Source organism: Chaetura pelagica, unplaced genomic scaffold (assembly GCF_000747805.2).
Source record: "Chaetura pelagica isolate M959 unplaced genomic scaffold, ChaPel_1.0 scaffold313, whole genome shotgun sequence".
Classification (NCBI taxonomy): domain Eukaryota; kingdom Metazoa; phylum Chordata; class Aves; order Apodiformes; family Apodidae; genus Chaetura; species Chaetura pelagica.
In genome coordinates, this window is record NW_009952802.1 from 50782 (window position 1) to 61679 (window position 10898).

The window sequence follows — 10898 nt, forward strand, 5'->3', positions numbered from 1 at the left end:
TGTAAGGAATCCTTCTTGCTGAGGAGGAAGGAGCAGCAGGACCCACCAGCCCATGAACTGACTCCAAACCCCATCCCCTGTCCCCCTGTGCCACTGGGGGAAGGAGGGAGAGAAACCGGGAACAAAGGGATTTGGGCCCGGGAAGAAGGGAGGGGTGGGGTAACATATGCAAGCCCTGCTCTGTGTGTGTCTGTGTCCTGTGTGTGTTTGATTAGTGTGGAATTAAATTGTTATTTTTCCCCAAGTTGAATCTGTTTTGCCTGGGACCTTAATCGGTGAAGAACCTCCTTGTCCTTTGTCTCAACCCAGGAACTTTGTCCTCCTCATCCCAGAGTGTGTGTAGGGGGGTGGGGAGAGCTGAGTGAACTGCCACAGCACCAGTTCTTTGTTGTGTTGGGCCCAAACCATGATAAGCATTGAACAAATCAGACTACTTTGCATCTGCTTCCTGCTTATGATGTGGCAATGTTCCCAGCAGGGTTTCACTTGTTTTTCTGCGCAAGGTGTGCCAGACTCTACTGAAACATACACAACGCTCAGAAACGTTGGTTTGAATGAAAGCCACTGTAAAACTACATATGAGGGAATCCAATTGCCACATCACAAGCCACTCAGAAAGTGAATTGCCAACTTTGCTAGTACTTGGCAAATCAGAAGTAACTCTGGTGCCTTTATGCTCTAAGTCAAAGTCCTGACATTAAAATTACAGCTCCGAATTAGTCAGGCAACTGGTGGCTCTGAAATGCAGGTACCCGCTGCTAAATAATATAGCAGCTTTAGACAATTTCAGGATTTTTCCATGCCAGATATACAGACCTATTTCTTTACTCTGAGACCTCAAAGAATTCACTTCTGTAATAGCAACCACCTTTCTCTGCTCTGAAATAATGTGTATTACAATCAGTAGCAGAACAGTTATGTGGACAACACCAGCATCTCTTATTTTTACAACAATGGGACTAAAGAGAGTGGAACACAGCAGTTTGAGTCCTGTCACATAGTGGTGGGTTTTGTTGTTTTTTTTTTCCTATTTAATGTTAATACCTTTTCAAGAAGTAACTTTTATTACTTAGAATTTTAACAGTGCCACAGGAAAACAGCTACCTCAGACTTTCTAGTAGCAGCATTTACAGTGCTTACCCCATATAGATATCACAATTTTGCATCTAATTAGCCTAGAATGTTGTTCCCCAGCATAACTATTTTTCCACTTCCAAGTCCCATTTATTTTCTAACTTAGATGGTGAAGTTGGAAGGTTGGATTCTGGAGATCTAGCCCCCAGACAGGACTTTTGTGCCAATGCCAAGCTCTGTAAGGTGACTGAAAGGCTGCAAAGATCCTTTTCGGTGTCATGATGCCCGAAAGGGCAAAGAACTGCTCACTACGTTGTTTTCATTTGCCCCACTCTGCCAACAGCAAGACTTTAGCTTTACCAAGAATTGGAAGACCACTCAGCCTTGAAAGCAATGAATTAAAGGGTAATGAAGGAAGATACATTTCATTTGTTTAAACACCTGCCTCTCCCCACACCTCTGAAAATACAGATTTCATCTACCAAGCCCACACTATCTGCTAAATCCATTCATCTTATGACACCAAAATGTTAAAAAAACCCAACAGGCTATAGCATCTGGCTTCTTTGAACGTGAGAGGAAGCATGACAAATATGGCTCTAAACTAGGGTGAGGTTGTATTCAGCTGAAGTGCTGGGCACTGGAAACCTTCCACCCAACCCGCCAAGCTGGACAGCTGAGACAAAGCAGCTGAAAACAAACATCTTCATCTAGGGTTTGAAGCCCATTTGGATGTTGGTGGAACTAGTGGCTCTGGCCCAAGGAGAGAGTGCTTGGGCTGGCAGAAAGCACCAGCTCATACACTCACTCCCCTGCTCCCCAAGCTTCAGTGCCACTTCTGCTCTGCAGAGGGTGCCTAGTGCATCGGTTATGAAGCACTTTGATTCCTGCTCACAGTAATGAATGTGCACACAAAAAGCACTCAGCTATCCAGTCCTTTGTAATAAAAGCTATACGTTGCCAGATTACTGGTGCTTGTTTCTCTTTGCTGGGTCAGCCAGAGCAGCAGACTTTCTTGTAACTAAAGGGCGTTTTGGAAGGGAGCAGCTCTTTGATTGCATTGCTTAGTTAATACATTATTTGGAGCATATTCTAGCTCTATTACAAACAGGATATAACTTCATAAACTATATTCCTGTAGAATAGATGCAACTGCGGAGAATTCACAATCTAGTCAAAGAAAAATACATAGTCAGTAAACTAGGACTTGGAATTGTAGTCTTGGTCAGCCGTGATACAAATATGGGTAACAAGTTGACTTTCTGCTGCTATGTTTATGCTCTAAAGAAATGAATGCCACTGTAGCAAAGAGGCTGCTATTATATAATAACTTTTTATTAGTTCATCACTCATTTTATTATGCAGTTGTTTGCAAGAGCGCAAAGAAAAAAAAAACAAGTTATTACTGACATTTGCTACAGTAAAATACTGGTAAGTTTGATTTCCCTTACCCGCTCTGACTCCTCACTTTGCTCTAGCTAACCACAAGGCTGACTCATCTAATCTAGGTAACAAGAGCTGAAGCATTTTGGAAATGCAGAACACTTCTGCATATTCCCCCCTTTTTTCAAAAAAATATGCTGTGTTTGATTGGATCCAAATTCCCTTCAGCATGAAAGGCGGTGCCTGTGAAACATCATTTTTCTCTCCCAAGAGCCTCCTTAAGCGCTACTGCAAGAAGTGAGAGTTTGTCAGCACTTTGGGCTTGCTTCAATTGATATGGATAGGTCTGGGAGAAGCTGGTTCCTCCGCAAGGGCTTTCTTAGCCTTGCCTTGAGTATTTCTTTTAGGTTGATGAGAACAAATTTGGGCTGGAACCATCGACTTAGCAGTGGCAGGACCTCACCAACTCTGTATATATGGCAGGATCTTGCAGTTTTGGGACTGTAGCTCCTTGGACTCTTAACAGAGAGCATTTTAAGCAACATCAACCAACAGCTATGTGTTCAGATAAGAAGTCTACAAGGACTAAGTACAACAGCAGAAAATGAAAACAAAAATTAATATATTTTTTCTCTTGAAAATGTATATATGCCTGATTTTAACCGCTGTAGTAAAATATTTATGTATATATACAAGTAAATAATTATTTGTGAAGTATATGAAAAATTTATAAAACCAGAAAGTGATTGGCTCCCTCCTAAATAATGTTAGAAGTAAAATGTTCCTGAGTTATTTTTGCATGTCAAAGACAAAGTAATGCTCAATGAAGTGTGACGTGATGAGAATTTTTCTATGTGCTTTAGAGGGGCCAGGATTTTATCCGTGGAATAAAGTGGGAACTATTTCTGCAAGACAGAGTCCAAACATTGGCAAAGGAAGTTTTAATAGATTTTTACATGAAACAAAGCCAAAAGTATTCATAAATGACTGATGTCTCAAATTCCATGGCAAAAATCCTACTGAGTTCAACAGAAGATTTTCCCTCAACTGCAGTGGTCATGAGATTAGAAATGAGGGAGCAAAAATCAGTTTATTGATGCTTAGTATGTATTTTAACATTATAAAACGTGTTACCAACAGCATTAGAACAGCTCATTCATACAGTACTTCTAATTAGAAAAGCATGATCAGGAGGCCCTCCAGAAATCTGTGTGGGAAACCTCTGACTGCTAGTTCATGGTTTTAAATGTTGAATGCTGCTTTCCCAGTAGGATAAGATTAAGTTGGGCAGGTAAAACTGCTACTTTTGTACATATTTTATTGGTTTATAAATGCCACTGACAGCAATATGCCCTCTGTAAGTAGTTATTAAAACCAGTGGCATCAGTCTTGTTGCACTCCATTTAAAAAAAAAGATGAAACAACTGTGCTGAGGACCCTGTTAGTGGTTAAGTAATTAAATGCAAAATTACCCCTTTTACCATGCTGTATGACATTATGGGGAGAGTTTTCCAATCCCCTTCACTAACACAGTTAATTAGTAGTCTAAGCTACCAGTAATTTTGAAAAATGTGGTTTAGCTTTTTTTTTTTTTTTTAAGTCATTGCCTTAAATTCTGAGCTCTTCCTGCTCCACGGACTAGTTTTACTCCAGTGAAATAAAGACGCTCGATTTCCAAAATTTATAGGGTTCATTTATTACCTCTAGTAACATATTATGCTGTATAAATACTCTATCCTTGTTATGTGTCCTTTTAAAAAAGCGATAACTTAGAAGATCACATTAGACAAGAAGTATAAAAATAAATACGCTCATTATATGCATTTATTACAAATTATAACCCTTCCCAGAAGAGAAAGAAATATAAAATACTTATAAAGTACGTAAAATCTATAGTAATATATTTTACTATATACATATGGAAAGCCATATTCTCTCATTGTCTATGAACTGGCACAAACTTTTAATAAGCGAATGCTGGCGTATTGCTGTGGATGGACCTGCTATCCTTCAGCTTTGTCTTCTCGCCTTATCAGTGATTGGAGCACTACAAACCCATCAGAGGCTACATAGGAGAGGTTCCCATTCATAGTGGGATTTGATTATTTTTTTTTTTTAACCCAAGTGCAAATAATTTCCATTGGCTGGCATAATGTGAAAGACTTGCATGTTGAAAGCAAGACTCAAATCCTCACAAATGCCATCAGTCTGTTTGATAGGATGGTAGGACCAGGCTCAAATCAGATAAGCCAGTGGAAGGTATGAAGAAAGCACAAAGAGCAACTACTCAGAGATGCCACCTGCTCCGTAAAGATTTCCACTTTTTCTAGCCTCTGAATGACGTATGTCACCACAATGGCATCAGAGTGAACAAGAGAAGTGGACAGACACACTGGGATGACATAAAGATACTTAAAAAAAAAGAAAGAAAATACTTTCTAGTTATTTGTGGAGTTGACTGACTGTTCTTGGTATTTCTGACTCTTTACAGGTAGAGAATATGGCTTTATTTTATTATAAAACTATTCTCTGAAACAATAGCAGCCATGAATGATATAGCTAAAGCTCCTTTTCCAATCCTGTTTTTTTCCCCTTGTGAGGTAGGTAAGCCCTGACCAATTATTTTAAGTTATCTTTTCTGCTCCCCTTTCCCTCCCCTTCCTACACACGGGAACTTGATCAGTACCACAACATAAATCTAAAAGAAGGGAGAAATAACCAAACCCCAAAATGTTTGCTTAAACATGTTTTGGGCACTGCTTGTGTTTTGTTGAATTTGTAACAGACTTAAAAAAAAGGCAATTATAATGCCCTTGGGCCTTAATTGCTGAAGATGAGTGACATGGGTCTGCTATCCTACCAAATGTTCAGTTGGCACGTTATTTTTAGGACGCAACACCTACTAAAGCTATTTGCACTGTCCCACCTCAACGGATCCTCACCATGAATTCTGTACATAAAAACACATGTGCTGCCTCTAGCCCTCTTTTTTTTTCAGTGCACTGTTCTGAAGGAAAATAATAAAATAATAATAAAAAAAGTAGCTTTCCCAACTTATAGTATTTAACTGCAGTCTGTAACGTTGCAGAAGTCTATCAGGTGTTTTGGTTTCTTGGAAGGCTCACAGCTTTCTTGAGGCAGCACGCTGCCATCGTAAGAAATACATTTCAACAATCTCTTCTTGAAACCTTTCCCGCACGTCTTAGAGCAGGGTGACCAGTCCCCTAGCTGCCACTGCGGGCAGGGCGTGTCGGCGCAGGGACGGATGTCGCTGGGCTTCAGCTCCCGGGCGCAGTCGGCAGCGGGTCGCCCCTGGGGGTCCCGGCACTCCACCGCCCGCCGCTGCCAGCCCGAGCCGCACGACTTGGAGCACTCGCCCCACTCCTCAATGACCCACTCGGAGGAGATGATCTCCCTGATGGCGTTGAAGGACTCTTTCTTTCTACTGGGTACCTTCTCTGACCCAGGCTGCACAGGCTTCTTCACAAAATAGGTGAACTTGATCTTGGGCTGCGGTAGGTCACCCACCGTAAGGACCTGGATGGTCAGAGGCTCCTTCAGAGGGCTGAAACTGCGGATCCTCTCAAGGGCAGCAGAGGAGCCACTGTACCTCAGCACACTGCCCTTGTAGGTGATGTCCTGCTCCAGCGTTGACAGCGTGTAGTCGCCATTGAGAACATAGGTGCCATCTGCAGCTTTGATGGCAAGGAAGCTGCCGTCGTGTCTTGCGCCCCTGTGGTTTCGCTGCTTCACCTCAATGTTCGTTGCTCCGGCTGGGATGGTGACAACATCGTGGTAGCCAGGTCTGCCCAAGACAAAAGAGACAGACTGAGTCCTCCGCTTTTGCCTGAGAAAGGGAAGAAACTGCCCAGCACAAGACTGAAGTTCATTTAAAACGTTAAGCTCATGAGCTACCAACCTAATAGAACTAACAGATTAAGGGATTTGCAAAGTCACATCCCACTTTATTGCTATGGCAGAAGTGGCTTTCTTTCACAGGGACCTTACTGTAGGTTATCTTCAGTCAGATGGCTCTGACAGATCAGATCTCAGTTCCAATGATAAACTGCAGCAAGATCCCACCGACACGGAAACACAAAGCTTACGCGCCCAAAACATTCATCAGAACAAAATAACAGCAGCAGTCATATACTCACTTTGCTCTAACCAGCGTGCCAGACACTTTCTTGCAAGTGGATCCATTGCCACCGCATATACCGCATTTGTCAAACTTCTTATTGGATCCTATCATACGGTCACAGCCAGCCTTTACACACTGTCCTTGGACACAGACAGAGGTGGAATCAGGGCTACATGGGGTACCGTCCACAACCTTTGCAGGAAACAAGCAGTAGGGCATTTGATTAGAAGATGCATGTTGCTTTGAAATTCCGTAATCCAGACACATACAAAATGCAAAATAAGGACAGGTGAAAGGCCTGCAGCACCTGTATTTTCAGGGCTTTTGAAACTAAAAATGAAAACTACCCATAGATAGTTGGAGGTATGTAATGCTGCTTACATCACTTGCTATGCTGACAGGACAAAACCAATTTCAGTTTTTATTAACATTCACACCCCCCTACAAAAAATGCCAAAGCAGGGCACAAAACTGTTTTACTGATTTCATATAAAGAAAGAACATTTTTTTCTAATGTCACTAGAAAATAGTCATGTTCTCCAAGTATAGAACAAAAAAGTACTTTTAATGGTGTTCAATGTCTCCTTTATTTCTAGGAGTACTGATCTACAAAAAACATCTGTGTCATCGCCCTCGAAGTTACTGGCTCTCGATATCTTTTGACAGTGAGTTCGAGTAGCTCTGCAGGATGAATATTTTTCTTTTGTTTATTTTAAGCTGTCAGTGTATTAGTAACCAGTATGAGAAAGCACCAAAGTTTTGGCAAAGGACCTCCACAGTTTTCCAAACAGAACTCATTGTAATCAAACTGGTGGAAGGAGAGGAAGGGAAACTAGGGTGGAGTAGGTAGAGGAGGCAGTACACGTGAAATAAACTGGAAGAACTGTGCCAGAATATTTAAAGTATGCTTTCAACTGAGCAAGCTGCACATGTAGGAAGAGAAGGAAGAATCTAGCTTAAATGTGAGGAAGACATAATTTCAGATTTCTACACTCCTTGTCTCTTAACTTCACATAAAGAGTTACAGGAAATACAAAACCTATTCATGATCAGATGGAAAATATATGGTTTTGATGTACCTTTGGCTGTAAAACAAAGAAGTATCCAGTTCCTTTGGCTCTGCAGACCAGCTTGCATCTATCTTTTGGAGAGACACCAGCAAACTTGGGTGTCCACTCCACTGCAGGACCGCTTCCAAACGGAGACTTGGAAAACTCATTGTGCTTCTCACACTGTTCCTCCCTAAAGGTTTTGCCTGCAGGCAGAAAGGAAAGACAGGTGGACATTAGATCATCTCCTGTACATACCCTTCCTCCACAAGATAACCTTCCTCCACTTCAAAAATGGGGAAAAGATTACCGTCATTGTCTGGGCAATCCTGGATGTTACATGATCTGTATTGCACCCGCTTCCCTTCACAGTACTTCCCCCCGTTCCTGGGGACAGGATTGTCACACTCCCTGAAGGAGTACTGCACTCCACCACCACAGGTTCGGGAGCACTCTCCCCACGCCCCCCAGGAACCCCAGCTCCCATGCACTGGCGTCTGGAATGACAAGCAAAAGCAGAACAGAAATTAATACAGTAAACCAAAACCAAACCACACAACAATAATGCTCATTTTTATCTAAGCCACTTGTAAAAAAAACCCAAACCATTACAAAAATTTAAAAGTTTGTTTCATTAGCTGCCTCCATTTATTCAAACTCTTTTATCTGATTAGTCCCCCTGAAGCATTACCCCTGCTACTCTGCAACCCAAGGTATATTCTGATTTCTTTTTTTAGTACTTACATCATAATGCTTCTTCTCAGTTTTATTCACACACTTGCCATTCATGCACCACTTCCCTTCCCCGCAACTGGTGCCGTCTGCCCAAGGGAAGTGTTTGGTTTGGCAGACAAGCAGTCCTCCAGAAGTGCCAGTACACCACAGCGTCGTACACGTACTGGCTGCATCAGGGCAGTGTTTGGACTCGTCTCCAAATGTAAACTGGCACTGTCTGTTAGCATCATACAACGTGCCAGGCAAGTCAGAAGGAAGCTGGATTGGTTTGTGGGGCTTGTCCAACAAACACTCACCTGAGAAGGAAGAAAAAAGAAAAAAGAAAAAAAAAAAAAAAAAAAAGATTATGCTGTCAGTTCAGCTTCACAAGGGAAAAATGTATTTCCACCCCAGGAACTGCATTTGCTGTGTAACAAGTCTTTGAGTCAATTTTTGCCACCATTTTTGCAAAACTAGTTGTAAAACTAAATGCATGTGCAGGATGTAAAAGGTTAACTCCATGCTGTAGCAGGAAGCACTCTGTTAAGAAAGCTACAGAAAAGCAAAAAAAAAGCAAAAAAAAGGGAAAAAAAAAGCAAAGCAGTAAAGCACAAGAGCTTAAATGCCACATGAATGGAAAGCTTAATAATCTTACCATGACCGTTATCCAAAAATGTCGTAATCATGTAGGCACTACAGGGAGACCAGGGCTGGCTGCGATCCAGGTTGGAAAGCATTGATGCCATCATGTGGAAATCCCGGCTTATTCCATTAATACCAGCACACTGCTTTGCATCATCATGAGGCATGTTAAACACGTGGCCTTAAAGAGGAAAAAAAAAGGAAAGTCTGCAATTTTAGGTCTGCCTTATGCATGGCCAATATTATTTTAAATACAGCTCGAAAGCTGCTTATAGTCTGGTCTTTAAATAATAACCTGATCTGAATGCTGCTACACTTTAAGCAGATGATACTGCATCTTCACTCCTCTCACGTGCTTCTTGTAATTCTTTTTTTTCTGCAGCCAGTCAGTTACACAGCTAATGCTGTGCAGACTGGATTTGCTTGACACAGTTCAACCCTGCCTTGTGGCAAAGCTTTACCTCCCAACTGTGCCAGGGAGCTCAGGGTGCTCTGAGCCCCACAGGGCAAGCCCACGGTGTGGGCTGGGCAGCTCTTTGCTTTACAACATCGAGATGCCTTCAAGTAATCACGTGAAATCGCCTCTCAAGAGTTTCAAGTACCTAGTTCGTGGGCTGTAGTAAAGGCAGCCTGTAAACCATCGTCTTCGATGATAGAGCAACTGCGGTTTAGATCACAAACTGTTCCCACATCAGCCATCCCAAGAGTATCACATGTCTTGGCACCACAGAGGTCCTGAAAAAAAAAAAAAAAAAAAGGCAGTTTCATTATTAAACAGATCAGAGACTTAACCTTGGCAAGAAACATCCACCCCTGGCAGTTTGCCTTTACTTATGGAAAGAGCATAAATATTCAGCACTTCAATGGGTATGATGGCAAAAATCTGTCTTTGGAACGTACACCAGGGTTACACGTAGAAACAGAACGCATAATTTCCATACTAAATCTGCTAAAAATACACGAGGCAGAAATACGTTGCACATTCTGAGAGTTTCACCTGAGATGGCACAAACAGCAAAACGAATGACTAAATAAAAAGCAGTTAATTTCACTTTCAGCCTACTTTGCCGAAGCTGTGGTGACACAAGACTGCCTCCAAACACTTTTTCAGAGGTCTCCTGGCAGAGGGGACCTCCAGAGGTATGGGCTGATGGGTGTGGATTTGACCTCTGTGTCCCTCACCTGCCTGGTGAAGAGGATTGCTGTGTCGTAGTGCTCCGCGTGCCGGTCACTGGGCGGGTTGTGCTGCCTCTGCCAGCTGCAGAAGTTCCTCAAAGTCAGGGCCGCATTGGAAGAGATATCAGGCCCCTTCCGCTCCTCATAAATTACCATGATTTTCACCACCACGAGGCTGATGGAGTTGCGGATGCTGGGGTGCTTGTACAGCTTGGCTGCCACAGCCAGCAGCGTCAGGAGATAGTGCTTCAGCCCGCTGCCATGGAACTCAGCCATGGACTGGTCAGCTACCAGCATGGTCTCCACGTAGCGGGGGCTGGACACGAACCTCTTCTTCCTTCTGCTTCTCGTTTCTGCATTAAAAAAGGAGAGGGAGGAAAAGCGCAGGTGAGGGGGGCAGATAAAACACCGCTGCAAGCGACCACCGTAAGGAACGCCCACCGATTCTAAAAGATTTGCACCTAAGAGAGATGCACCCCACGGCCCCACGCGTGGCTCTCGCCCTCAAACTTCGGCAGCCTTCACTGAATTACTCCTCCTAGACCGCCGCAGGGCGGAGCCGGGATACCGGGACCCCAACCCAGGTGGGAGCACCTCCCGCCGTTCCTCAGGGTGGGTGGGGACGAGGGGGGAAAACACCGTCCGGGACCCCACCGTCAGCCCCGTCGAGGCGAGGGCGCAGGGCGAGGCAGAACCTTCCCCCCTCCCTTCTCTCGTCC

General features: G+C 43.2%; 1 protein-coding gene across 1 annotated transcript; it reads right to left on the bottom strand.

Annotated features, from left to right (window-relative positions):
* Positions 1–5520: 5520 nt before the first annotated feature.
* ADAMTS1 (ADAM metallopeptidase with thrombospondin type 1 motif, 1) lies at positions 5521–10527 on the bottom strand (the record flags this gene model as incomplete). Its single annotated transcript, XM_009994988.1, has 8 exons — positions 5521–6262; positions 6615–6790; positions 7678–7853; positions 7958–8144; positions 8392–8678; positions 9017–9184; positions 9606–9738; positions 10186–10527. Coding segments are annotated over 8 exons (2211 nt in total), but the record flags the coding sequence as incomplete, so codon positions are not given.
* Between the last annotated feature and the right edge of the window lie 371 nt (positions 10528–10898).